This window comes from Sciurus vulgaris, assembly GCF_902686455.1.
Source record: "Sciurus vulgaris genome assembly, chromosome: 3".
Classification (NCBI taxonomy): domain Eukaryota; kingdom Metazoa; phylum Chordata; class Mammalia; order Rodentia; family Sciuridae; genus Sciurus; species Sciurus vulgaris.
In genome coordinates, this window is record NC_136463.1 from 25143318 (window position 1) to 25171079 (window position 27762).

The following is a 27762-nucleotide window of genomic DNA, read 5'->3' on the forward strand; positions in this document are numbered from 1 at the left end:
TGGGCGCTCGGGCGCTCGGGCGCTCGGGTGCAGCTGGCCCATTGGCCGCGGGGCGGAGCCGGAGAACCAAAGGCGCCTGAAGAGGGAGCTGTCGCGCGGCAGCCTCGGTCGCCTGTGCCCTCAGCCGCTCTGGCCCCGGCTGCCCTGGGCTGCCCGCTCGCGGCGCGCGCTGAAGGCGAGTGTCGGTGTCTGTGCCCGGACTCGGTCCCCCGCCAGCGGGGACACCTGGCTGGGACTCAGGAAGGAAGGTGCCTCGCGTGCGGGCAGAGCTGAGGTGTAGCTGCGACTTTGCGTTTTTCCTCCGCGCACGCAATCTAGGTCCCCTCCGGGTCACCAGTACTGGGCGCTGCGGGGCCCGGGCCCGGGCCCTCAGCCTGAACCCTTCACCCTGCAGAGCGAGCGAGCGAGCTCGGACCGCCTCCCGCACACCCCGTCCCGCGTCAGTATTTCCTCTGCAGTTTTCAGAAGGAGACGGACTGAAGATATCTGAACTGGGTACAAGGGCGCAGGCGATTGTAAGGAGAAAGCAGAGGAGAAACTGGCTTGAGGAACGTGCCACACTGGCCATCCAGGCCTCTAATCTTGCAGATGCTAGCTCAGGGCCATCTGTGGTGGACTCTAGGTAGCTGTGGGACCGGAGGGAAGCAGCGATTGACCCCTTCTAACAGGCAAGTCTGGGCTCCTGATTTGCCTGGGGAGCAGGAATTGGTTCCACAGCAGCCCCATTGCATTCTGGAGGACTAATGGATATGGAGAATAAAAATTTCCAAAGTAGTGGAACCTGGGGACGAGAAAAGGAAGCAAAAATGAAGGCCATGTATTGACAGCTTTCATCTCCCGAGAAGAATGTTTTCCAGATACTGGCTGCAGGCACAGAGGATGTTCTATCATCCTCAAAAGAAAACAGTCTCTAGGAGGCGTTATCTCCTCCAAAGCAAAATCTTTTTTGGGCACTGTCCACAGACCTTGACCCAAAGGCACACATTCCTGACTAAGCAAAACTGACATATGTTCACTAGACCACCCCTCAAAGTAGCCTATAAAAATCCAGTCCCTTTCTTTTTTCGGGGGCTCACTTTCCACCAGGAAACTGAGTTCCATGACGCCATTTCATCCCTGTACCCCTGTTCCTGTGTGAGACTTCGTTCCTGAATAAAAGAGCTGAACCATGGAGTTTGCACTCGTCCCAGTCTCTCTCTTTTTTGGACGAACTAGGACAACCTCCCACAGGCCTGTACAAGGACCCCACACTGAACGGTTTGAGATCTGAGCCTAATTCTTTCTCAGTGTTTCCCACTTCTGGGGCGCCCCACTCCCTGTGGGGGTAAAGGGCAGTGTTCTATGAAAATCTCCCAGCCCTGGCTCCGACCATGCCCTAACCTGCCCTCCAGGCCCCAAATCCCTTGGGAAGCCTCCACTGAGTCACATTATGCACCACCTCTCTGGGTCTAATTTGGAAAGGGGGTTCAGTAAGGTTTTTGCACTTAGAATCACAGCTGAGAGAATCTAATTTGTACCCTTGGGGATGGCAAGGACCCGCTTCCCAGGGCTTGTATTCTGGTGAGAAAACAAGAAGTCAGAGAACAATACAGAAAGATGTCCTAGGCTGGGACGATCATTGACCTGAGCATGCAGGGTCTTGATTTCTGCTCTTCTCTTTTGTAAAATGGAACCATAGTGTGTACCATGTATCATGTTACAAGGATTAAGAATAAAAAGTCTTGTGAGGTGCTGAGTCCCTCCCAGAGTGTCTCTTTCCTCTCTGGGATGTTTTCCCATCTGTCACATGAGACACTTTTAGACCATGCCCATGAGGATGCTGTAGAGAGGTAAGTTATTCACGTCCCACGTTGACAGTGGTGGGTCCCATGAAGTGGGCTCCTTGCTAAGAAACCCTGCTCCAGACCCGAGGGCAGAGTTGACATCCTTCAGGGAACCCCTAGGTGGGGCCCTACTCGGAAAGGTGCCTGACCAAGGGACTGCAGGTGTTAGCCCAGTCTGCTCCCAATTAAGTGCTCAGCTGTTACATCTCTGGTACCTGGAGTTAGAGTTAAATCCGGGGCTGGAGGGGGATTGATCAGCGCCATAGCAGCTATGTTCTGTTTGGTGCCTACACTGTCCCAGGCATTGCTTCCCCCCTACTCTTTATAAATGTTTCTCAGGTAAATTATTTCCCCAGTTTACAGAAGAGGCATGAAATTAAAGGAAATTCAGTAACTTAACAAAGAAAAAATTATTTAACCATAGGTTATGGACTTGGGACTCACATTTTTCATCTCTATTTTGAAAAAAACTTCTGAAAGACTTATTTAATACTTTACAGATTTGAAGTATAAGGAAAATGATCACTTTTCCCTAATAAAAGCAAATTGCTTGGAAACCCTGGAAAAATGGAAATCCACATAGGCTGTCATTTCTGAGGTGTTAACCCTGTTCCTGAGAATGAGATCAGTGATGATATATGATGATTATATGATAATATATGATCTATAATGATATATGATAATATATAATGATAATAAAGATGATTCTCCCTGAAGTCTTCTGAGAAGAAATGAACAAGGTAACAAAAAAGAAAGAAACTTAAGAAAGCTCAAACTGGAAAAGGGTTTTGCAGTTTATAAAATTCAACAAACACCATAGGCTCCAGCAATCTCAATCCTGAGCATTTATCCCAGAGAAATGAAAACTTCTGCTTTCATAAAAACCTGTACACAGAGTTCACAGTAGCTTCATTTATAATATCTCCAAACTGGGAAAAACCTAAATATCCTCTCATGGGTGAATGGATAAACAAACTGATTCGTCTATACCATGGAACACTACTCAGCAAGGAAAAGGAATGAACTATTATCACATGCTGCAACCTGGATGAATCTCCAGGGCATTATGCTCAGGGTGAAAAAGCCAGTCCCAAGGTCTCTAAGGTTACAGCTCCAGGACAAGGCCCAAAGATGTCTCACAGGAGATGGCCTCAGGATCCAGGAACCGGAGAGAGGGGATGTTGAGGGATTCTTTTATCTGATCAAATGGCAGATCTTGTTCTCTACCTCATCTGGGTGGGGGGGTTGCTTTCTCCCAGGAAGGGGACTCCTCAGGAGGCCTTTCTGCAAGGCCATGCAGGTACAGCGGAAAGCTTTGTTACGCTTCCACTTCAAACCAATCCGATTGGGTATTGTGGCTCAATGTCTGTTCCTATTTTATCTTTATTTACTTTTAATTTAATTTGATTAATAGTGCTGGTGATTGGACCAGTGGCACTCTGCATCCCTAGCCCTTTTATTTGTTATTTTGAGGTCGGGTCTCATTGAGTTGCTGAGGTTGGCCTCAAACTTGTGATCTTACTGCCTCAGCCTCCCAAGTCAGTGGGATTACAGATACACACCACCACACCCAGTCAGTCTATCCCTATTTATTTATTTTTGTTGTGGTTTGGTTTGGTTTGATACTGGGGATTGAAACCAGCATTGCTAAAAGAAAATCTTTGTGACCTTAGGCTAGGCAAAGATTTCTTAGAGACAACACCAAAATCTTGATTTGTGAAGTTAAAAAAAAATTGCTAAATTGGATTTCATCAAAAATGGGCAGAAGATTTAAACAGACATTTCACCAAAGATGGCAGCACATGAAACAAGGCTTTTTTATAGCTGAATCTATATTATCTTGTCTCATTTTCTTTACCATCTCCTCTTCTGTATCCTAACTTCTTCTATAAAAGAATATGCTATTTATTGCCTCTTTGCTATGCCAGGTGAGTTTTATTTTCTTCTTATTTTTGTTATTTGAAAACTTTCCCACAATGAGCATGCATTAATTGATATTAGTAGCAAAAGAGACTTAAAAAAAAAAAAAAAAACAAGAAAGAAATGATGAGAAATCAACCACCTGTATGATAACCTCTATCTGTCATCCATCAGGAGAGAGGCGCTCCACTGCCTATCCTGTCCCTTCCCTCCGGTCTTCAAAGTCCCACTCCTCCTCCAGTCAGTTTCTCCTCTGCTCCCTCCCTACAACCGCCCGCGGGTCCTTTCACAGTCCAGGCATCTTGACAGGTCCCTCTCCTCTGGACATACACCCGACGGGGTGTGCGGGAGGCCGCCGGGACTGGGGCGTCCGGGACCCGCTTCTCTGCGGAATGAGGGGTACAGGCTGAGGTCATGATCTTGGGTTCCACAGGCTGCGGTCATGGTCCCGGGTTCCGCAGCGCCCGCCCAGGGTGTCCCCAGGGAACCTAGATTGCATGCGCGGACCTAGATTGAAAACGCCAAGGGGCGGCTGCACCTCCACTCGGCGCAGGCTCGCGGCGCCCTACTGCCCGAGTCCCAGCCAGGTGTCCCCGCCAGCTAAGGACTGAGTCCCAGCGCTGCCGCCCACTCCACGCCTTCCCTGCGAGGAGGCGGGGCCAGTGCGGCTGAGGGCAAGGGCGACCGAGGCCGCGGCGCTCCAGCTCCTTCCTCAGGCGTCTCTGGTTCTCGGGCTCCGCCCCGCGGCCAATGGACCAGCTGCACCCGAGCGCCCGGGGCTAGGGGCCAGGCTCTGCCTGGCTGCTCCAGGAGGCCGTGTCCCCACCTAGCCGCCCGCAGGCAGCTCGCGATCCGCGTTTCCCCAGCCGCATCCCATCCCGGGTCCCAGAGCGCGCGCTGAAGGTGATGCCTGGGGACAGGTGCCCACTTCTGCATCTTGACCTCCATGTTTGCCAGTCTGGGTCTTCCTGCCCTTCCAGAACTTCCTGGCGCCTTGTAGCTTGTTTGTCTTGAATGTCTGAAGTAGTGGGACAGGACTCCCCAAGCCCAGGCTCCTTAACTGGGTAGTGGAATCAGTCCGCTGACAGACATAAGGAGGTATTCTGCCTCCGCAGCTGATGGTGAGGGACCACAGAGAGGAGGGATGCTGTCCCTCCCCTTCCACTAATGCCAGAGCGCCCCGTCTTTCTAGAGATGCTTCGTATCCTCCTATTCTTGGCAAAAGTGTTGGGAAATTGAAGGCACCAACTGGTGTCTGCAGGTCCTCATTCTAAACTCTGCTGCGTCTCTCCTGGAGGACTTGCTGCATGGGGAGGATTCCTGGGCGTCGGGTAGCACAGTCAGAGATGACTCGATGCTCCTGGAGGCTGCCCTGGCCCTGGAGGACTTTGTTAAGAGGAGAAGAGAGGGAAGACTGATGGGGCCTACCCCTGCAACCTCCCACTTTTTCTTCCTTCTCAGGGGTCCTAGATGAGACAGATAGGAAACAGAGAGACTCAAGCAGTGGGAACATGAGGTTAAGGGAATATTTCTATAAAATGGGCCCACTGTGCTGACCCCCCACATGCTTTCTTTTCTAAAGAACAGTTTACCTGCAGCCCTCCCTGACTTAAGTCCATTCCTCAGCAAACTACCTGTTATCACCAGGAGAAACCCAGGTCCAAAATGCCAGTAAGGAGAACGAATGTTACCCTGCAGAGGGGAATTTTTGTGAACATTACACAGACCAGGTCCAGAACTCAGGGAGATAAGGATAATTCCCCCTAACCATAAAATCTGTAAGAACAGGTTCTAATTAGAACCTGTCAGCATGAGCCAAAGTGACCTAGAATTGTTATGGCAGTGGGGACTTGAAAGTCTGATGTCATCCTGCCCTCCGTCAAAAGTCAAGAGGTGGGGCTGGGTGGAACTCTCTGAAAATTTCCCTGGAAAACCGGAGAACAGGAGATGCGTGCTGTCCTTCTCCCTTCTAAGAGAACCCACTCTCTCCCTTGAGAGTGTCCCCCTTTCCCCTTTTCCATCCCTTCTAATATATTCATGCTTGTTACTCTGAGTGACATATCTGCAATCTTTCTGACTTCATCACAAGAACTGGGGCTTAAAGGGGGGTTCTCTGCACTGCCTCGGTTTCCTGGAAGACCCCAGCCCTATAACAAGATCATGTCAGCCAAGACTTTGCTAAACCAGCAGTGGCATAATGGATACCTTCCTTCTCATCCCCCCCCCCCATTCTCATCCCTCCCAGGAGGGCACAATAGACGTCCTCACCTCCAAAACACACATGCATACATGCATGCTCCCACCTTCAGAAGCACACAGAAATGTTTTCCAGCTCACCTCTAACATTTGGAGAACCCCAGATAAGAGTAGAAATGCAGAGTGCTGGGACAGGGGTTCTGTCTGGATCTAAGGGTAATGCTTTTCCTATTTCCTATTCTATCTGCTTTTCTCTTTGGAAGCCAAATTTGGGATATGAGACTAAATTCAGGGATACCCACCCCAGTATGTGATGGGTTCTGGGCCTGCAGAAGCAGGAGAGATGTTCATGGCAGCTTCGGGAAAAAACCTCTTAATGAGGGATCCTGGGGGTGGGGGACATGGACAAGTAGTCCTGGTGAGTCTGTTATCTGCAGTGAGAAGTCCTGACCACCCTCCTGCAGACTATCTAAGCAGATTCTGGAAGTGGGTTAGGGACATACAGGTCTCCCAGAACAGGAGTTTCCCCTCTCATGAGAATTTTCTGAGTCATTAAAAGGACAACGGTGGAGTGACTAGCAATTGGTAGGAATATGGGCAGTAAATAGTGACTGCTGCTGCCATTTATTACTACTGAGCTCACCCCAGCCATAGCCACAGGCTTGGGAGCCTGACACTCTGAACAGATGGTTGGTGCAGGCACCTGCCAGGTGGTGCTCAGGATGAAAGAACTGGTTCTTTCTAGGGCCTCAGGCGCCCTCTTCAGGATTCTTGGAGAATTGCACCACCTTGTCTAGGACTCTTTCTCCTTCCTACTCCTGCCCTGACTCTTCCAGTCTCTTCTACTCACACTTTCATAGTCCAGCCTACCCACCTTCCGTCCTGGGGACAGGTCCTTCATTTTGAAGGGCCTGTTTTATTAGGAATCAACAGGGCCCAGCATGCCCAGCGTTCTGGCACCATAGAGCTAAGATTTTGAACTTGCCCATATGAAACCCTTTGAGGGTCTGGATGTATCTCTCAGCAACTCAAAGATTTTGAGCACTATGTGATGATATAATGAAACATGGGAAGCACCCTAGAACCTCCACTCCTAGGGCCAACCTCTCCCAGCGCCTAAAGCCACCCTGACCCAGAGTCCTGTGCTGAACTGACTCTGGCCTTTTGGGGATCTCAAGAACTCTCAGAATCTCCCTCTAATGGAATTGGTGTTAGGAATCAGATGGAGAAGATGAATTGAGAGTATGGTGATAATTAGGTGCGGCTAGTATGTGAACCAACTCATGAGGTCACTGACCTGGCTAAGCATCTGTATCAGGAATCTATTGTCGTGTGAACAAGGCACATCCCGCGTCAGCCTGGAGTCTCTCTAAAGTCTGTGTGACCCTTCCTAAACCCTCTCACGGACGCAGAGATGGGTCCCAGAGAGAAAGAGAGAGATTGTTAAGCTTCTCCTTCTTTTCTGCTGAGAGGATCTCTAAAAGTGGAAATCGCTTACAAAATGGATCTTTTTCAGTAACAGAACATCGTTTAACAAAGGCTTCAATAGTAAGGCCCCCTTGAGCATTGCCCAAGGAGGTTGCCCAGGGCCAGGCAATTCAGGGTGTTTAAGGTGCCCAGGCAAGATGGGCTAGAATGGAAAAGCCATGTACCCTTGACGGAGCAGACCAGCGGAACTGAGGTCAGACATGCAGATCTTTCCATCCTTAGCAGGTAGCTCAGGCACTGCAGGTCCCCCAACCCCACTGTCCCCACTACCTTCCATGTCCCAAAACAGAGAGGATGGGTACCCTACACACTTGCAGTTTAGCATCCTGCCATTCAGCTAAAGCCTGCTCCTCCCTCAACGTGTCTTTCTACCCACACCAGCCCCAGGGTTGCTCCTTATCTTGCCTCAGAGGGAATGTGAATTCCAGGCCCTTCCACAGACTCAGCTCTCTTCTTTTTCTCTGGTTTTATTACACACACACACACACGCACACACACACACACACACACACACACACACACACACACCAGTCTTTATTCAGAAGATGTGGAGATTTTGAAGGTTAATTGCAATTAATCTTGCAATTCAGACATCCCTGTCAGTTATTCAATAGTTAAATTAAAAATATATCTGTATCTATATCTGGAGCAGTTGCTGGAGAGGTGGAAGGTCCAAAGTAAATGAGGTGAGGACAGTGACACCTCGTGTCTCTTCCTTCCTCTGTCCCCATGGTTGTGATACTGAAGACAGTAACTGACTCAGTGTCAGTAGAAACAAAAGCAAGTCAAGTCAGCGTGAATGCACAGGCAAGACTTTATTGGGCCTTCTGCTAGAACCAGAGGGAGACACAGTTCTGAGAGTGTCAGGCTGGCTCTCATAAAGAACATCTACAGTCAGGCGTGTGGTGCACGCCTGTAATCCCAGCAGCTCAGGAGGCTGAGGCTGGAGGATAGCGAGTTCAAGGACAACCTCAACAACTTAGCCGATGCCCTAAGCAACTTAGTAAGACCCTGTCTCAAAATTAAAAATAAAATAAAAAGACTTTTGTTGTGGCTTAGTGTAAGCACCCCGGGTTCTGTCCTCAATACTTAGAAAAAAAAAAAACGGACAGCTGTAGGGTGGGCAAGGACCCAGTGTCTTGATGTTACCTATGGAGGTAGGGTTTTGGTTGGCCAGGGCTCTTCATCACACCTCTTCATGTGGAGTGTGTCTCATTATCATCTTAAGTCTCCACCCCGATCAGGGTGCAATTTTTTACTAAGCAAATAAAGGAAAGGTTAACTGGAGGCTACTTTGGGGACTATTCTATACACGCATTTGCCCCTTCTTATCTGGGGGAGGGGGCTTGGAGTCTGCTGACCACCTAACTTCAGAAGGCTGAGCTGACTTCCCTGCATCTCGTTTCCAGAGGTGTTCTCTCTCCATAGCCTTGAAGAGAGATCCACTTTTCAACTCCTAGTTTTCTGCAGTGTCTGTTAAACCCCGTAAGATTAAAGGCCAGCTTGGCTGTCGCATTCCCCTGACAGGTTTTCCCCCTTCATCATCCTAAGAGGTTCTGTTTGTCATGGGGATCCCTGAATGTCTCACTTGGGCCTAGGCACAGCCTCTGCTTTCAAGCTCTGTCCTTTGCCCTCCAGGGAAGTGGGCCCCGGCTTGACACACCGGTGCCCTCCAAGCTGAGTCAAGATTTCCAGGCTTGAAGCCCACAGACCTCCATGTCCTCCAAGCAAAACAAGGAGGTCTCACTCTGTCCCGGGCCATTTAGACTAGGCTGACGTGGACTTGAGGTAGGGTCTTCTTTCCCTTCTCAGAGCACCAATCTGAGCCTGCCCATGCGGGTCTTCCCAGTCACTGCCCTGCACACCCGTAGCCCCCTCTGCCCTTCCCACTCTGCGGAGCTCTGATCCCGATCCTGAGCCCCCATCAGCAATGGCCCGCCACACCCTGGCTGGATGGGGGTGGGTGTTAAGAAAGCAGTCCTTCGGAAGGGACTACCCTTCACCTGCTGGACCCAGCAAGAGTGGCAATAGTCTTATCTTCCCACCCCATCCTGGGTGGGGGACTGGGAGAGGCTGCAGATCTAGAGGGGCAAGGCACAGAGGTTTGGTCCCTGTGGGCAGGGGAGCTTCTAGTTTCATGTCTCCATGGGAAAAATGACTTCGGGATTTGATCTGTTTCCAACTCCAGTTCTTCAAATTCATAGAACATGGCTGCTGTCAGGTGCTGTGTTGCTCTAAGGGGATGGCCAGGGTGGGGGGTGTGCACACTATTTCAAAAGGTCCTGAATTGCATAGGCTTTGGTTGGTCTGGGGATGTGCTGAGGTTATTCCTTTTTTTTTTCTTTCTTTTCCTTTTCTTTCTTTATTCTTTATTTTATTTTTTTATTTTTTTTCCTTTTGTGGTGCTGGGGATTGAACCCAGGGCCGTGTACTTGTGAGGCAAGCACTCTACCAACTAAGCTATATCCCCAACCCCCTTAGATTATTTCTGATACATGTTGTCTGGACAAATGTGTTCATTTCAACATTTTTTTTTTTTTTTTTTTTGCATTACTGAGGATTGAACCCAGGAACACTACACCAACAAGCTACATCCCCAGCCTTAAAAATAAAAATTAGCCATCTCCTTCTCCTCTCAGCTCGCCGGGCGACCCTGCTCCTGCCTCCCACATTAATGGCGGCATCTTCGGAGGATGACATAGACCGGCGGCCCATCAGAAGAGTCCGCTCCAAGAGCGACACTCCGTACCTCGCGGAGGCCAGGATCTCCTTCAACCTAGGGGCAGTGTGACTCTCAGAAGGTGAGGCAGAGGCCCCCTCCAGCAGGAAGTCTCCCATGTGGCCTGTGTTGGTGAGAAGACTCCAGCATATGAGCAATAACAGAAGCTCCCCAGGAGCGTGTGAGAGAATGAGCCAATTAGGAAGGCTTTACCACATCCACAGGTGGCTCTGAAAGACAACACAGCCAAGTGAGGAATTGCCCAGAGGGGTAGGGCTATGAAGAGGATGCTGAGTGGTCTGCCATCCCCTATTTAGAGGGGCTGTAGGCAGAGCTCTATGGAGCACGGTGATGGATCAGATCTACAGAGTGGGGAAGAGTAGGCAGTACACAGTAATGGTGGCCAACAGAAGGAACTGTGAGTATTAAGTTCAGGCAGCTGGAGAAGCTTAGGAGGGCAGAGACTCCACGGAAGCAGGAGAAACAAGGGCCCTAGGACTGACATTACGATTCCATCTGCCTGCGGGCTCAGAACCTGGAAAACAGATTCAGGATCCCACCAGGTGAAAGAAGATGTGAGGCTCAGTGAGGATAGTAGACATGCTGTATTTGGAGGCTGCAGCAGCAGCCCCTCACCCCACCAACTCTGAGTCTTTCCATGGAACTTTTTTATGTGCAGGCCAAACAAAGAAGACACAGTGCCAACAGGTTACTTAAGTGAGCATGTGCTCACAAGCAGATATTTGTAACCTCGAGTATGCATGCTGAATCAGGGTGTTTATGACCTTGACTACATACTGAAACACGGCAGGTCAGAAGTCTTGTTGAGGGGATACAGCCATAGCCATTTTGAGCTTGCCCTTTACCACCACTGTGCAGAACTGGGATACTTCCGGTTTCACCAACTAGGACATTAACAGGAATATTCATCAACCATCACATTCCCTAACAATGGATCCCCACCTTCCAGTCAGACAGTAATGGAGAAAAAGTCTTCCTTCCCCTTTCTCCAGAGCTTCTCAGATATTTCAAAATATCAAACAAAAATCCATAATTCTAGCCTACAAAATTATGTTAAGAGGTTTAAATTTCCAGAAAATAAATTAAGGAACATTTATTAAAAAAATAAAGAGGGTAGACTGCTGAAAAAAAAAAAAATAAAAAAATAAAAATTAACATCCATTTATTTATTTTTGGTACCAGGGATTGAACTCAGGGGCACTTGACCACTGAATCACATCCCCCGGCCTATTTTGTATTTATGTAGAGACAGGATCTCAGTGAGTTGCTTAGCATCTCTCTTTTACTGAGGCTAGCTTTGAACTCTCGATCCTCCTGTCTCAGCCTCCCCAATCGCTGGGATTACAGGTGTGGGCCACTGAACCTAGCCCCTTTTTATTTTTTATTTTGATACACAGTCTTGGCTAAGTTGCTGAGGCTGGCCCCTAAATGCGTGATCCTCCTGCCTGGGCCTCCTGAGTCACTGGGTTACAGGCCTGTCCCGCTGCACCCAGCTTCACCATAACTTTCATACTTTTTATAACTAATCTGGACATGTGGTGTGGGGGCTCTGCTCTGGCTGGGGGAGAGGGAAAAGGAAATGACCAAGATTGGAAGAGTTGCTGGAGTGCAGAGGCCCTCTTTGTGCCTTCCAGAGAAAGCATGACTTTGGGTGGGGGAGACACACCAACCAGAGCAGGGACTGGGAGATGCTGCTATAGTGGGGTGAGGCAGAGGTGGGGCAGGGTGAGGGGCCCAGAGAGAAGCGTGGAGCCCAGGCTGCTTCACAGACTTTCTCCTTTAGGACCCCCAAAGAAGCCTGATGATAAATCGAAGTGGTTAAATAGAAAGGTAAGGGCTTCAGACCCAGAGCTCATGCCTTTGAATGATGCCCGAGTGGACTTCAGTGGTAGGGGCCTTTAGCTTGCTGTCCTCCCTCCCCTCCCTTCCTGAATGCTCACCAGTCTTGGGGTGAGGATGGACACAGACCCTATGGAGAATGCCCTACACTAGGGGACAAGGACCATATAGTTTTCTACCTGGTTGAAGATTTAGATTTTTCCTCCAGGACCTAGACAGCGACCATGGTATTTAAATCAGCAATGAAGAGTCACATTTTCTCTTTTGAAATCCCACTGTGAGAGCCAGCATTAGGATGGAAATGACTGGAATAGTCCAGACAAGTGACATTATGGCCCTGCCTAAGCCAAGTGCACAGAGAAGGCCAGGACAGAGAGACACTGGAGGTAGAAGTGACGGGAAGTGAGAGCTGCCTTAACAAAGTTCCACATGGTGGCTGGCGTAAAACAACAGAAATTTTGTTCTTTCATAGTTGAGTCAGAGGTCCCAAAGCTGGTGTTAGCCTTGGTTTCTTCTAGAAAGCTCAGAGCAGGGCTCTTTCCTCAGCGTCTGTTCACACCGCCTCCTGGGTACTGCTTGGTTTGTGGATGCCTCACTCCAGTCTGTGCCTACCTGACCACACAGCCATGCTACGCGACCTGTTTCCATGGTCCTCTTCCCTCTGTGTATCTGTGTTCCCAACTTCCCCTCCTCTTATAAGGACACCAGTCATTGCATGGAGGCCCACCCTAATCCCATGTGACCTCATTTTAACTTTACATCTGCAAAGACCCAGTTTCCAAATAAGGTCACATTCCCAGGGACCAGGAACCAGGAAAATATCTTTTTGGGAGGACACAATTCAACCTCCTGCAGTGGCCTTCTGTGGCCCTTGGACACATGTTTTTCAATGAATGGTCACAGGCCAAAGTCTGGGACAGTCTTTATTGGAGCTTGGAATGTCATAGCACTTCACCTGACTCAGAGACAAGAAAATGAGCAGCAACAGTGGTGGACACCCAGCGGGGAGGACGTCCGGACTACATTAAGGACTCCTGCTTGCCGGCAAGCAGGACACAGTACGTACATGCACACATGTGTGCGCATGTGCACACAAACACACACATACACACACACACACTCCTACGCAAATTTACACTCACTCCTGCTCAATCCCTCCTCGTGGGTCTGAGGCCAGGCACCTCAGGCTGCCCCCCACCCCTCGCCCACCCACCTCTGGAGAGGACTCATCCAGCTTTGGGGCATCTGCTGAGCCAAGACTGAAGGGAACCTTGAGGATCGGGGGCCAAGGAGCTGGAAGCTGCAGGCGCTTTGCAGTTTGGAAGGAGAGGATGCAGGAGGATAGGATGGCCAGGGACCAGCCAAGGAAGCTGGAGGATACCCTGCTGGACTTTCTCCAGGGCAAGGGGGAAGATGCTGGAGATAGGGCAGGTGGAAGAAAGAGCCATCTCCTCTCCTTCACTTGAACTTTGCAGCCAGGGCTAGTGCCCTGGGCACAGAAAGCCTGGGGAGCATTGAGGGGTCCCCTGTGTCCTAGGAAGGCACTGAAATGGGGAGCAGTTCCTGGGAGCCTGGAGTCTCCTCCAAGTACCCCAAGGGGGACAAGAAGGGGATGACAGAGCAAGAAGGGTCGCACATGCCGGTTGTTGAGGCAACAAGACTGAGGAAGCATGGGTTCTGCTTCTCACCCCAACAGAGGGGCGGGGCGTGTGCTGAGTTGCAGCCCTCTGGCCAGCAGAGGGACAGGGCCAGAGCCAGGGCTTCCCCTTTGGTCTCAAGGGCAGTGAGGGGCAGCCTGGCCTCACCCATGTGTCCGTGGTAGAAGTGGGGGCAGGAGTGAGGACCAGGGCCTCCTGCCCCCAGGGCCAGGGCTACCATAGCACAGCCCCATCCAGGTTCCCGTAGCCCGGCTCAGCGCGCAGCCTCCAGTACGTGTTGTTGGTCACCCACCACTCCTTGCCGCTGCTGTCCGTCTGCCGCCTGCCAGGGGGGAGAGGGCCATAGTGTGAGCAGGGGACCAGCAGAACAAAGGCTGGGCCCTGAGGCGCTGCATCCCAAGGTTGACCCCTCTGAGCAGGAAGGGGCTGCAGAGACCCAGGGCAGAGGGCAGGGCGAGGCACCTGAAGAAGCGGGCCTGGTGGACAATGTTGTTCTCCTCCATCACTCTTCGCCTGTCTCGCTGTAGCTGCTCGATCCTTCTCTTCTGGGCCTCTGCAGCCTGTATGTTCCCCTCCTCCAGGTACCTAATGACCCAGATTGCTGTAAGTGGAGCTGCCCCCTCAGGGAGCCCCAAAGCCCAGGCCTCTGTCTCCTGCCCAGCTCTGGGCTCTCTTCCCCAATCAGGCCTCATTTCCCTGAGGCAACTCTGAAGCGCCAGCTCTGAGCTCTGCCAAGGCCCTACCAGTGGGAAGTGGGCCCCAGCTCCAGGGCCATCCTGACTGGCACTGACCTCTGGTCGGGCCGGAGCCGCGTGTCGGTGGAAGGCAGCGTCCGTTTCAGTTCTGCCGTCAGTTCATTCAGCTCCAGGGCAAACTGAGTGAAGCCGAAGTTTCGCTCATGGTCTGGGGGCATTGAGTCTGAAGGGGAGGCAAGGGGCTGGGCAAGTGGACTGTGCCACAGCTGTCCCCAGTCCTGCCCAGCCCTCCCTGACCCTCCTGCTTACTGGGTTTCCAGATGCACTGACCACCTGGGGGGGGACCCCGGTACAGCCCCTCGTGCCACTTTCCAAACAGTCGGTGGAGGACACGGCCACTCCTGCTGAGCACGGCACCCTGCACCTCATGGACGTTGGAACTCCAGTACTTGGCCTGAAGTGGAGAGGGCGGGGTGATGAGGGGCCTCCCCTACCTTACCCAGGGTGACCAAGAAAGAGGCTGCTGGGGGTGGATGGGAGGGTCGGGTGACATGTCTACCTTGCAGAAGGTGATCTTGCAGTGGCAGGAGCTGTCCTGCGTGTTCCGGATAAGCACCTCCCCATAGTGCTCAATCCAGCGCTGGCCACTGAGGATGTTGTGAATGCAGGACGTCACCTTGTTCCACTCGAAGTGGTCCCCAAACCTGAGAGAGACAGGGCATGGGAGGGGAGTGGCTGGCCATGGGGAACAAGTGGCCAGAAGCAGGAGGGTAGCTGTCTCTCTGAAGCAGGTCACCTGGGTCCATGGAGGAAATCCCAGGGTGCTAGTGCCAGCACTGGAGTGAGATGACTTATCTATAAAGCAAAGTCACCTTCACAGAATGCTTTTGGTGAACTTTTTTCCTTTACAAAGTTCCTCAGTGCCTAAGTAATGCAGATAAAAATATGGACAGGTTCCCTGTTACTCTGAATAAGTCCCCTTTCTTTTCTGGCTTCAGTACCCCACCTGTAAAATGAGCTAAATGAGGGTTTTCCAAAAGTGTGTGGGGGTGTTTGTTATTGTTTGTTTTTTGGTACGGGGGACTGATTCCAGGGACACTTAACCCATCCCTTTATATCTCATTTAGAGACAGGGTCATACTGAGTTGTTTAGGGTCTCACTAAGTTGCTGAGACTGGCTTTGAACTAGTGATCCTCCTGCCTCAGCCTCCCGAGCTGCTGGGATTATAGGTGTGCACCACTACACCTGGCTCCAATGTGGTTTGTGACCCATCAGTCTGGACATCCCTTTAGGTTTCTGTGTGTGTGTACATGCACTTACTGGCTTGAAGTCTCAATGCATTTATCTCTATGTCAAGGTCAAAAAAATTGTGAAAGGGGACTGGGGTTGTGGCTCAGTGGTAGAGCGCTTGCCTAGCATGTGTGAGGCACTGGATTTAAGCCTCAGCACCACATGTAAATAAATAAAATAAAAAAAGATTCATTGATAACTAAAAAAATAAAAAATTAAAAAATAAAAAATTGTGAAAGGCACTGAGCCAGATGACCCAGATGAGCCCTCCCAGCCTCAATGCCCCAAGGCTTCTTCCATTTCTCCCTTTATTGCAGGTGTTGCACGTAGAGGTGAGAACGTGCACACACTGCACCAGCAGCAGCAGCTTCAGGCCGACCTTCCCTCCTGTCCTGAATGCCCGCCCCATGCCCATCCCCAGTCCGGAGGACACCAGCTGCTGAGAGTTCCCGTACTCACCTGGGCAGGCTGACATTGACTGTCCCCACAGGCACAATCTCCAGGGATTTGCCCCAGAACTTGTTCTTCCACTTCATGTCTGCAGTTGGATTGGGGGAGGGAGAGGGGACAGTAGAGACAAGGTCAGAGAGTGTTGCGGACCCTCCCTGGCTTCCCTTCCCCAGTCCACCTGCACCCACCCCTCACCTTGCCAGAAGACGAAGTTCTCTGACTCTGCATGGCAAGCCGAGATGGGGGGGTGGTGGGAGACCTTGATGAGCAAAGAAGTTCCCTTGAGGCTGTCCCTGAGGAGCTTGGGGTCTGTGCCTGACATCGGGGCCCCTCAAAGTCCCTTGCCCCCACCCCGTTTCCCTGTGAACTAGAAGATCAATTAGTTCCGGGTCTCTTTGTCCCCATCGTCCTTGGCTGCCACCAAGTCCATATCTTCTTCTCCCCACGAAACCCCTTTGTTTTCCCTCCTCACTCACTCGCTGCTTTTGGGTCTCTCTGGCCACCCTTTCTAGGGTGCTCCTGAGGAATCATTTCCCCCGACCATGCCAGGTAGGACCTCCACCCCGGTCTGAGGGCAGCCCTCCCCAGAGAACCCTCTGTCCTCATCACCCCCTCCCCTGGACACTGGGCAGACCCTGTCCTTCCACCCTACACCTTTGGACACACCTGCCTTGTCCTCACTTGAAATGGCTCCACATCTGGGACCTTAAACTCCAATACCCCACAGTCGCCCTCCTCACCTCTCTACCCAGTCGCTGTCACCCATGGCTCCAGCCAAGACTTTCATGTCCCCAAGTGCTCTGCTCTCTCTTGGTCTGTCAACCCTATACTGCTTCCCTTCCTCCTACCCATCCCTGCACCATCTCTTGCTCCGAGCACTTGCCAGAAATGCCAGCACAGTGTCCTCTGACCTCACCGGCAACACACAACGCACAGTGGGAGGTTCAGAATTCAGTGGTTCTACCTCTGCCCGGCATCCCCCAGCACTCCCCCGAGGGCCCAGACCAAAGTCAGCCCCTTCAAACACTTTCACCCCCACAGTCAGAGGAAGAACTGAGCTGAAGAAGGCAACTCTCACTCGCAAGCCGAGGGCTCCCACCCAGCCCCGCCCAGGCCCTTCCTCCACGGGGCTCTCCTGCCCACCCAGCTCCTCCTCTGCACCTTTGGTCCTTCCCTCTACGTTTCTTTTTCTCTTTGAACAGAAAGAATGTCCTGTTTCTCCTATCTTAAAAAATAGTAAGCCTTCCCTTTCTAGACCTGCACACCTCTGCTCGTACCTGTATAAAACATGTCTGGGAAGATTAGTGGCAGATGTCCCTTGGAAGGGACATTGTTTTCTATTGTACTGTGTAAAATATTCGCCACCACTTTTTTTTTTTTTTTTTAATTTCTTTGGTACTAGGGATGGGACCCAAGGGTGTTTAACCACTGAGCCACACCCTTGACCCTTTTTATTTTGAAATAGGGCCTCACTAAGTTGCTGAGGCTGGCTTTGAACTTGCAATCCTCCTGCCACAGGCTCCCCAGCCGCTGGGACTACAGGCGTGTGCCACCATGCCTGGCACTCACCACCTATTTAAAAATCCTTAAAATCTAAACGAACAAGCAAATTGCCTCAACCCTTCATCTCCCCTCTAGTGGCCTCTCTTTCTCTCCTCTTTCCCTCATGGTAACATTTTTTGGAAACAGCCTGTATTTTTCTCTACTGTTTTTTAGACCTCCACTTCATACCCTCTGTAATTCAGTCACTGCCCTATTCTTTCTCTAAAACCTCCTTCATTCACAAGGGTACCCCACGTAGGTCCCATGAGCCACCCACCCTCCTGCCCAGACATACCATGGAGAGTCTGGGACTTCTCCCACCCTCTAAGCCGGTGACTCCCCAATCTGCTAGCTCTACCCAGCACTCTCTGAGGAGCTCCTGGCCCACTGACCAGTTCTACTGGACATCTCTTGTGGAAGCCCAGCCCACGTGGGCAATGTATCTCCTGAACTGTTTGCTCCTCATACACTAACTGGCACCTCCAGTGCCCACTGAATCCCCCAGAGATGAGGACACCTAGGCCTTCCCCCTCTCTTGGGCCACGTCCCCATCCCCTACACATAAGAATATCCTGACCATTGAGTCCTGTCAAGAGCAGCACATAAATAGTTTTTGAATTTAATATGCCACAGCCCAAGTGCAGGCCATCATTAGCTCTACCAAGATGACTTTAATGGCCTCCTAATGGCCTCAATCAACCAGCATAGATCACTGAGTGTTTTTTACAAAAAGCAGCTCTGAGCAGTCGCTTTACTGCTTCAGTCCTCCATGGCTCCCACTGCCTTCAGGATTCAAAACAAATGAAAAGCCAAATCTCTCCTTATTTCCACCAACAGGGCCCCTCAGGATCTGGCCTATCTAGTCTTCCAGTCCTTAACCTTCCCTGAACATGCTCCACCTATTCCTTCACACTGTCTGGAACATTCCAGTTTCCCACAACCCCCACCCCCACCCTACTGGTACTCATCCTTCAAGACCAAGCTCAAGATCGCCCCGGGTATGCCTTCCCAGGTCTGGCTTGCAGAATCCCCCTCTACACCCGTTTCAGGTCCACCTCCCACTTGTAGCTGGGAGCTCCTTAGAATAGAACCCTCCACCTGCCTGGCACAGGAACCCTGCCCCGTGTTCCACTCCATGTCCTGGTCCTACTGGACCCCGCTTCTGGACCCTGAAGCGAAGGCCTTCCCCTGCCTAGCTCCTGGAGGTGGCCCCCTCACCCTGGGGCCCACACCTGCTCGCTGATGAAGCGGAAGCCCCTGTCAGGCCGCTCACATTCGTAGGTCTCGCCCAGTACAGGGTTGAAGGGCTTGCAGCCTGCTCGGTGGTACGTGGAAGAGTAGGCAGAGACGGCGAAGGCCGCGATATACACCTGCAGGAAAGCAGGGGGCGTGTCGCTGGGGTTGGGGACTCAAAGAAGAGCCCAGGAAGGGGACACCCCACCCCAAGAAAAGTCTGGGGTCTTGACACGGAACTTCAGCAGCAAGGATCAGCCCATCCGGGATTTCTGGGAGACAGGGCCTCCGGGGAGGAAGAGGTGGCCCTGGGGCAGGTACCATGCGCTCGCAGGGGTCAGCCATGCGGCTGGCCTGGTCCAGGAGGCTGCTGTACTCCAGCTCCTCACAGAGCCGCTGCAGCGTGTTGAGCGGCTCGTTGAGCTGCACGGGCATCGACACCTTGGACAGGTCTTTGCCGATGTTGTTGCGCAGGATGTTCCACAGGCTCACGTCAGCCCCGGGCCCACTGGCGGCTGGCAGGCAGCGGCGGCGGGGGGGCCCTGCAGCTCTCGCTGGAACACACCCTCCTGGGGCCCATCCCAGCCAAGTCACTCTCCCTCTAGGTACTAGTATCCCAGACACACGGGCTCACAGGCCAGTCCACCAGTCCACATAGGATGCCTCCCAACCCTGGGGAGAGTTGCCAGCTTGTAGATATGCTCGGTTCCCAGGCCCAGGTCTCCACCCACTGTGGGCAGGGTGACCGGGATCTAACTGTTGGCAAACTCCCAGGGATTCAGGCGGGAAGCAGGGCTTCAAACCACCTAGGGGGACAATTCCTGACTACCAGACACTGTGTCCCAGAAACCATGCCCAAGTTACACACACACACCCCTTTATAAACACAGAAGCAAATGCACAGGTGCAGACTATTCAGCACCTTTTATAGGAGAGGAAGTGGACTCCAAGAAGCAAAATGATAGGCCGAAAAGCACACTAATAAGTGGGAAAGTGGGCCAGGCCAGGCATGGTGGCTCACACATGTAATCCCGCAACTCAGTAGGCTGAGGCAGGCGGATTGCAAGTTCAGCAATTTAGCAATGACCTAACCAACTTAGCAAGACCCTGTCTCAAAATAAGAAATAAAAATGGCTGGGAATGTGGCTCAGTGGTTAAGAGCACCTAGGTTCAATTCCTGGTATCAAACAAACAAAAGTGGCAAAGTGGGACCTTCTGCTTGCTGTCAGGTCCTGTTTGTGAACCTTCCCAGTCCACAGGAACAGAGGCCAGCATCAAATCTGAGCATGGTCCACCACCCAGAGCTGCTTCTGGAATATTTTCCAGCTTGTGGCTTAGTCTTCCTCAGCTCTGGGGTCATGCTGGGGTCAGCACCCAAAACTATTAGCCCACCAGTCACCACAAGGGACTGATCTGCATGAATCCTAGGGCCACAGGCAAATGCAATTTCTCTACCCATCCACACCCCACATCCACAGGCCCGTCTGGCACCTCTCTGACAGCGCTCAGCTCCCCTGAGGTCCAGCACCTCCTCAGACAGGCTGGTGGTGATCTCACTGGTACATGACTCCTCTTCTTCCTCAGAGCCCTGGGTCAGAACAGATGACAGGCTAGACAGACTGGGTCACTCCAGGCAGTGCCCAGGGCCTGGCAAGAATCTGCCCAGCTAGTGCTCTGATGGGAAGGGGAAGAGAAAGTATTGGGGGTTGGGGGTTCTGAGCCCTAGGACATTGCCTCAAGAGGACTGGCACTGTGGACTGTGCCCAGCTGCCTTAGAAGGGACAGAGCCTGGCCCTACCACTGTCAAGGGTGGGAGAACTAAGGAACCTGGCAGAAGAGAAGGGATGCTGGGGACTGCTAGGATTCAGGATGTGAGGAGATGGAGTCAAGGGGGTGTTGAAGCTGAAATAGGGTCATAGGAAGATGACTAGGGTGGGAAGTGAGGCAGCAGTGCCAGAGGACCCCAAGGGGATAAAACATGCCAAACTGGGAGATGAGTTCCAGCAGAGATTTCTTGTGTGGGCAAAGCCACACAAGCCCAATAGATAAGGAGATGTTCCCAGAGATAGCAGCCAAGGTGGTGAGATAGGACTCAGACATCTAGATCCTAGTCTCTCTGGACTCACATTCCCAATGTCCCTTCCCTCTCACTGCCAGCCTTCCACCTCCCTCACCTCATTCTCTGAAGAGCTGGCAGAAAGGAGAACTTCACAGGCATCGAAGAACTCCGTGTGGGAATCAGCAAGGGAGAGGACACTACTCTGGGACAGTTGGGGGGTCAGCTCTCGCCCCTTCATGTACAGAGCTTCTTGCTGTGGAAGCCAAGTGAGCATCAGGCCATGGTGGAAAGCCAGGCAAGGCTCACCCTTGCCGGACAATTCCCTTGAGAGGGAAGCACCAAGGGGACATCCACCGAGTCTGCCATCTGCAGAGCAGGAGAGGCAGAGGGGAGTGTGCAGGATGCCTGGGAGGAGGTGGCCGGGGTCCCAGAGTAACTGCATGCACTTTCTTGGCATTGACTCTGAGCTCTGCTGCAAGTCCTCTTCCTGTATTCAATCCTGACACCCAACCCAAGGAGAGGTGCAATTTTTACCCCCACTTTGCAGATTAGGATAGTGAGGTTCAGGCCACAAAGCTGGCATGCAGTGGAGCCAGATTCAGACCCACAGAGCCCAGTCCCACAGTCCCTTTCAGTCTGGCCATAATTGTAGGCACCTGGACCCACCAATTAGATCTTTTGGGTTTCAGTTTTGTCATCAGATAGGTAAGAGCCATCACCTTATGGACTCTGAATTAAAAGCAAAACACACTACGTCTGTTAAGGATGGGTCAAGAGGTCGTTGTGTCCACATTGTGTGGATTTCTGGGCTTTGTTTTCAGACTGAAAACCAACCTTGCCCACCGCCCTGGGCCTTCACGCCTGCTAGTGAGGAAGGTGCAGGGGAGATGGCCCTGAAGCCCACCCTGGCTCCTCACCTCCTCAGGGTTGAGGGAACTGAAGGAATCTGCAGTGGTGTCTGAGGAGATGGACAGTGAGTGGAGGCGCCTCTGTCCAGCTGGGGCCTCAGAGACCTGAGGAAGAGGGCGAGGGGACAGGGTGAGGGAGGAGAAAGTCTTCCCAGCCCTGCCACCCTCCTCTCTGCCGGGAAGGCCTCTGCCAACCCCCAAGCCCCTGTGCAGACCTGCTGTCGGACTGGAGGCCTGGAGTCCTCAGCCTCAAGCCCTGCCCCTGACCAGCTGCCCTGTCCCCAAGGCTCACCCCCATCCTTGACAGCTCTGAACCCTGGTGCAGGTCCCTCAGTCGGTCCCGTTCGGTGGTGAGGGCAGCCAGGACACTGCTGAGGGAACTGTGCACTGTTGGGGGCAGGGCAGGCCATCAGACCCCTCGCCCTCTGCCTCCTGCTCCTCACCACCCCCTAGAATGCACTCACCCTTCTGGGCCAGGGCCCAGAAACTGCGCTGCAGGTGGGCATAGTCTGGGGGTGGCAGCCCACGGGAGCCTGAGGAGTCCCGAGACTCCAGGTAGCGAGACAGGTTGGGAACAGAACCATGGAGACGACCAACCTGCAGGTGAAAGGGAGGGAGTAGACGGACAGCCCCCTCCAGGGGATCCTGCCCCTGCAACGGGGGCCGCATGCCACCTCACCCGTCCAATGGTGTCGTCCTTGGCAAAGCTTTGTGTGCACCACATGCGGCTGGTCCGTTTCCCTTTCTTGGGTCTCTCAGTTGTCACTGAAGCCTAGCAAGTTGAGGTGGGAGAGGCCTCACTCACAGGGTGGGGAAAGAGGGCAGCTGGGGAGAGGCGGACACCACAGAGAAGGGGCGGGCCATCCTAGGCAGCGTGGTGCAGATCCCCAGGGAAGGGACAGAGGAAGAGGCAAGGGCAGGGGAAGAGTGGCCCTCCAGGAAACTGCAGAGATGAGAGAAGGGAGGCCCGACCCAGGGGTGTGAGGGGGTGAAGCCCCTGTCTCCACCCCTGACCCTTACCTGGTGTGTGGGAATCACAGGGGCAGAAGGGATTCGGTGCAGGGACTCCAGGCTCTGCAGGAGCCTGTGTAACTCCTGGAGCTTCCCCTGACACTCAGAGAGCGCTGACAGAGAATAAAGGAGGACATTGCTCCAATGCCAGCCAGAGCCCCTGTCTGTCCCTCAGCTTCCTTTCTCCTCCAAAGATGTCACCAGCAACCATGGTGGCCCTGACACTACTACCCTCCCCTGCTCATCAGCTCAAAGCACTCCCAGACTCCTGGTGTGGCCTCTCTGGTTTCCACCTGTCTGCAGACCACCCCTCAGCTCCCCTAGCCACACATGAGCCCCACAACCTTGCCCGCTCTCCCCACTTGGTGCCCACTTCCCTCTCCAGGCCAACACCATACCTTCCTACTGCAGGAACCCAATTCTAGAGGACACCCCTGCCCTGGCACTGCTCCTCAGGAACCTTCCTTGCACTGGTATTCACTGTCCTCCTTGTCAGGATGTGTGTCCTGGTCACACATCCATGTCTGCCTATGGGCCTAGGGCAAAAGCCCTGCCATCCTCTGTAAGACGGGCTCCTCCAGGCAAGTCCAAGGAGACTTGATCACCTTGGAGGCGGAGGCTGTCTCCCCATCAGACTGGGGCTCCCTGGGGCAGAGATGGAGGTAACATTTTCCCCTTCTGCTGATACCACCCAGACCCGACAGCTTGGGTCCCACCATGGAGGCACTGTGAGAGGGATCCCTCACCATGAGAGCAGCGGTCTAGCCCGTCACTGTCCCTCAGCCAGGAAGACACTTTTTCCTGAGGTCCAACTCCAGGTAGAGCTGAGGTGCTACCTGTAGTCAGAAGCTGGGTGCCAGGAGCCTGTGGGGTGAACCAAGGGTCAGGAAGGATGGTGCCCACCTTTGTGGGCTTCACAGTTCCAGAGAGCCACCATCCCTGAACCATCACAGCACCTGCATCCACCCTGTGGCCTATCATACCTTCCGATGAGTAGTGCTGGCCATGTCCAGGTGCTGGGCCAGGCGGTGGGCACGCAGCTGGGCCACCCAGCTTTGGAACAGATCCTGGGATTTGATCTGCAGAAGTGATGGAGATGGGGGAGGATGTCTGAAGGGAGGGCTACTTGCCAGGAGCTACAAGTCAGGACTCTGGTCCCAGGCAAGTAGGGGCTGTCCCTATAGTGCCCCGTTAGTGCAAAGCCCCTTTGCAGGCAGGTAGAGCACAATCCCCAGTCTGAGCTCTTAGCCCCACACCTGTTCACGTAACAACCAACAGGGGTGTTCTGCTGTTCGATACAATGGCAACTTTCCTCTTGTCAAACTCAGGAAAAGTTCTTGAGCTCCACAGACTCTGAGTCCCTATGCCTCTGTGCCCAGTGCCTCTGCTAGGCAGAAGGCCATAATACTCCCTGGTTCCTGGGGATGTCACCTTGAGATGGTAGATGTTGTCCTCAGTGTCAAGGTCAATGCGCTGGGCCTTTTTGTTGATGGACATGACTGATAGCCGGACATCAATGGAGCCATGGAGCTTCCCCTTGGTGATCTGGTGTAGAAGGTTGGTCAGGGACAGAGGACTGGTTTTAGTGTCTCTGACCACAGAGCCACCATCTCCCTGATACTACTCTAGGCGCAAGAGTCAAGTAGCAGTTCACCCTCAAGTCCAAGGCACACTAATCAGAGCGACTTGCCAATCAGGTCCTGTGTATATCCAGCCTCATTCTGATTTAGGAAGCCACAGAGCAAGGACAAACACTCCCAACCCTGGGAATCTATCTGGAGGAAGAAGGATACCCCCACACACCAATAAAAAAATGTGGATAGAGAAAAAAAAGTACATGTATTTTGATCCACAATTGGTTGAATTGGAGAATGCAAAACCAAGGATACAGAGAGCCAACTGGAACTTTCCAGAGGCTGCACACTCAGCATATTGTGTACCTGGGACTTGAACCCTGCTCTGGGTGATTCCAGATACCCACTGCCTGCTCAGGGCATCCTGGGGCAGACTCCTCCCACCACCCAAGCCAGGGCCCTGACTCACGTCTTGCTGGGTGGTCGCATAGTGGAGGATCCCATCCTCAAGCACAAAGTACCTCTGTGAAGTCGCCCAGGAGGAATAAGACCACATGGCCCAGAGGACAGGGGACAGAGAAGAGCAAACACACATAGGCTTTTCTCCTCCACATGCAAAAGGCTGGGCAGCCCGGCAGCCTCCCCCTGCCCTGCCCACCCTACCTTGTGCCAGCCTTTCAGAGGCCACTTTCTCTTCTTAAGCAGGTGACCTTCTTGCCTCTCAGGCTTGACACCTTCTGCTCCCAGCCTGCCCCGAGGCTCCTCCACCACCTCCCACAGCTCAGAGGCCTGCAGTCCAGGGCAGAGGGAGGAAGCTACTGAGCCCACTGCATGGTCTCTGCCCCTCAGGCCCAAGCTGGGCCCGCCCATTGCTGCTGCCCCTCAGACCTGCTGTGTGCTGCTAGGCTTCGAGGACTGAGTGCTCTCGGCCAGGGAGGGGGTATCCCTCTCTTGGAAGTCCATGGAGGAGGGAGAAGTCACTCCTTGCTGAGGATGTAGAGCAGGTCAAAGGGGAAGAATGTCACCTGAAACTGAGGGGCCCTTGAAACAAGGGAGAGACCCCATTAGCGTGGTCCCTGCTATCACCTTCCCACCTCTAATCCCTCCTGTGTCCTCTGGGGATAACAGCTCACCAACACATCCTCGCTCACCTGCCATGTTTCTCCCCACACCCTGCATCTGTCCTTATGCCACCCTGAGCGGGTCCCCCTGCCTACACCCTCCTGCTATGGCTGCTACTCAGAGAGGTGAACTGTGCACCACAGACAGGTTGGTGCCAGGAGAAAACCTTGAGAAGTGTGCCCAATCCCAGCTTGGGCACATAGCTGGGATTTTCTGGGGCTCCCGGAAATCCTGTTTTCTTGGCAGGATTCCCTGCAGGATGGGGATCAGAGGTGAAGCAGGGAAGTGAAGGAAGAGGCTCTAAGAAGAGACAGAGGGACTCAAAGACTAGACAGGCAAGAGCTCTAGTTCTCTAAAACCCCGCCGCCCCCAGTGCAATGGTGTGGGGACTCCTCTGACACCATCATGCTGCAGTGTACCCATCAAGCCCCAATCGGTCTCCATATCCACTAGTTCTTGGACTCCTGTTTTCTACTGGGGGAAACTGAGGCCTGAGATAGCCCCTATTTTCCCTTGTGCCTCCTCCCCAAAAACATGCCCATAGGATTCCCACCAGTCCCCTCCAAAGCTTCACCACTCTCTTTCTATGGCTCCTGAGAGTACCGCCCACCCAGGGAGAGCAGGACACTGGGCTGATGAAGACACTGTGGGCGGCAGAGGAGGTGGCCAAGAACATGCCAAGGTCCGCCCAGGTCCCGCAGCAGTGCCCACAGGCGCCCTTGGCACCGGCCCTGGCCATCCTGGCTCCACCGGGAGATCAATAATGCATGAGGCTGTGTGTGTGTGTGTGTGTGTGTGTGTGTGTATGGGGGAGGGGACTGGAGGGGCGAGGATGTCCTGAGGCTGGGAAAACAGCTCAGACCTTCTTGTGGAGTGAGCAAGCACCTGAGGAGCTGAGGCCAGGAGGGGACAGGGACGTGGCAGGGTAAGGGTGGCCGGAAGGTTGGGGCTGAGGGCCCAGGCTGCAAGATGCTACCAGAGGGGAAACTCCTGCATTCTGCCATTGAAAGTTCCCAAACTCTTCCAGTGTTTGGGTATCTCTGTGCCCTTGTCCTGGCCTCTGGGATCCTTGCCCCTCACTGCTTGCCGGCAGAGGGGTTGGCTCTATCATTAGGAAGGAGGGGGTCGAGGTGAGTCAGGCAGGTACCCCCTTGCCTTCCTCCATTCCCAGCCCTGGATCCAGAGGACCAGACCCGCCAGCTCCAGGTGGGAGGATGCCCTCCTTGGGAGTGTCAGCTTGTGCCAGTGCAGCCCCCTTACCCCAGGGTCCATGGACGCCAGTGCTCCTTGGCCCGCGTACCGCTCTGCCTCTGAGTCACTGTCTCCGACCGAGTCACCAGCTCCCTCCTCACAGAGCTGAGCAGTGGCAGCAGCTGCTGCAGGAACCAGGAAGGAAGGAGACGTCGGAGCCTCCCCTCTAGCCGGATCTCCCCACCTTCCCCTCCCCCGTCGCCTCCTCCCGCCAAGCTCCGGGCGGCCGCTCAGCTCTGCCCCCCTGCTCCCCGGAGGACTCAGGGCTGAGTGGCCCAACGTGGTTTGGGAATGGGGGCACAGTCCCCACTAGGCACAGTTCCAGACAGATTAGAAGACTGGGGAACTGCTGGCTTCAAGCCAGAAGTGTTAAAGGATTTGTTCGGACTAGTGTGGCCCTGACCCAAGGGAGCACCCAAGGCCACTTCCTTATTAACCCTGGCCTCTCATTTTACATCTGAAAATAGATTGCAAAATTTGGAGCTAGCAAAGGTATCGGGTTGACAGGGAAGGGACGGATGCCCCCCTCCCACCCAACACAATAGTGCCAGGAGCATAATCAGCAGAGCAGTCAAGGCAAGAGGGCAGTTCACAGCCCCACATCAAAGCTGCTCATGGGGAGCAAATCCCCACCACATGCTCCAAGAGGGTCCGGAAGTGCCCCTGTGATGAGACAAAACCCCAGAGCACTGTGTCTCTGGGTCAGGAGCAGGTCTGGGGCAATAACCCACTAGCTACTAAACAGGGAAGGCAACTTAGGCACCTCTACCCTTCTGCTGGAGAACCAAGTACAGTTGCTCAAATCTAATTAAAAATTGGCTCTTGAGAAAGATATAAAATTCATTCCAATGGATTGACACAGATTGACAGCTTTAAGTGCAATGTAGCAGCTTTTTGGAAAGAAGTGGGATTTTAATGGTGGCAACTCAGGCACTGTCAGCAGGTGAAGATATGTGAAGTTC

The 27762-nt window shown here is 53.0% G+C and overlaps 1 protein-coding gene across 2 annotated transcripts; it reads right to left on the reverse strand.

Moving 5' to 3' along the window:
* Positions 1 to 12895: 12895 nt before the first annotated feature.
* OSBPL7 (oxysterol binding protein like 7) lies at positions 12896 to 26966 on the reverse strand. 2 transcript variants are annotated; one of them, XM_079134726.1, is made up of 23 exons: positions 26810 to 26966; positions 25316 to 25468; positions 25091 to 25216; positions 24897 to 24950; positions 24285 to 24398; positions 23837 to 23932; positions 23600 to 23717; positions 22863 to 22966; positions 22522 to 22614; positions 22307 to 22439; positions 22135 to 22229; positions 21852 to 21947; positions 21050 to 21187; positions 20367 to 20463; positions 19197 to 19444; positions 18875 to 19012; positions 16296 to 16359; positions 16110 to 16188; positions 14919 to 15063; positions 14669 to 14813; positions 14456 to 14582; positions 14127 to 14249; positions 12896 to 13986 (listed from the first exon to the last, which is right to left on the reverse strand). In XM_079134726.1, the coding sequence occupies exons 2-23, from the start codon at positions 25388 to 25390 to the stop codon at positions 13878 to 13880; spliced, it is 2517 nt and encodes an 838-aa protein (XP_078990852.1). In that variant the 5' UTR covers positions 25391 to 25468; positions 26810 to 26966; the 3' UTR covers positions 12896 to 13877. The 2 variants fall into 2 exon arrangements, with proteins under 2 accessions (XP_078990852.1, XP_078990851.1); XM_079134725.1 differs by lacking the exons at positions 25316 to 25468; positions 26810 to 26966 and having other exon boundaries at positions 25091 to 25308.
* Positions 26967 to 27762: the final 796 nt, after the last annotated feature.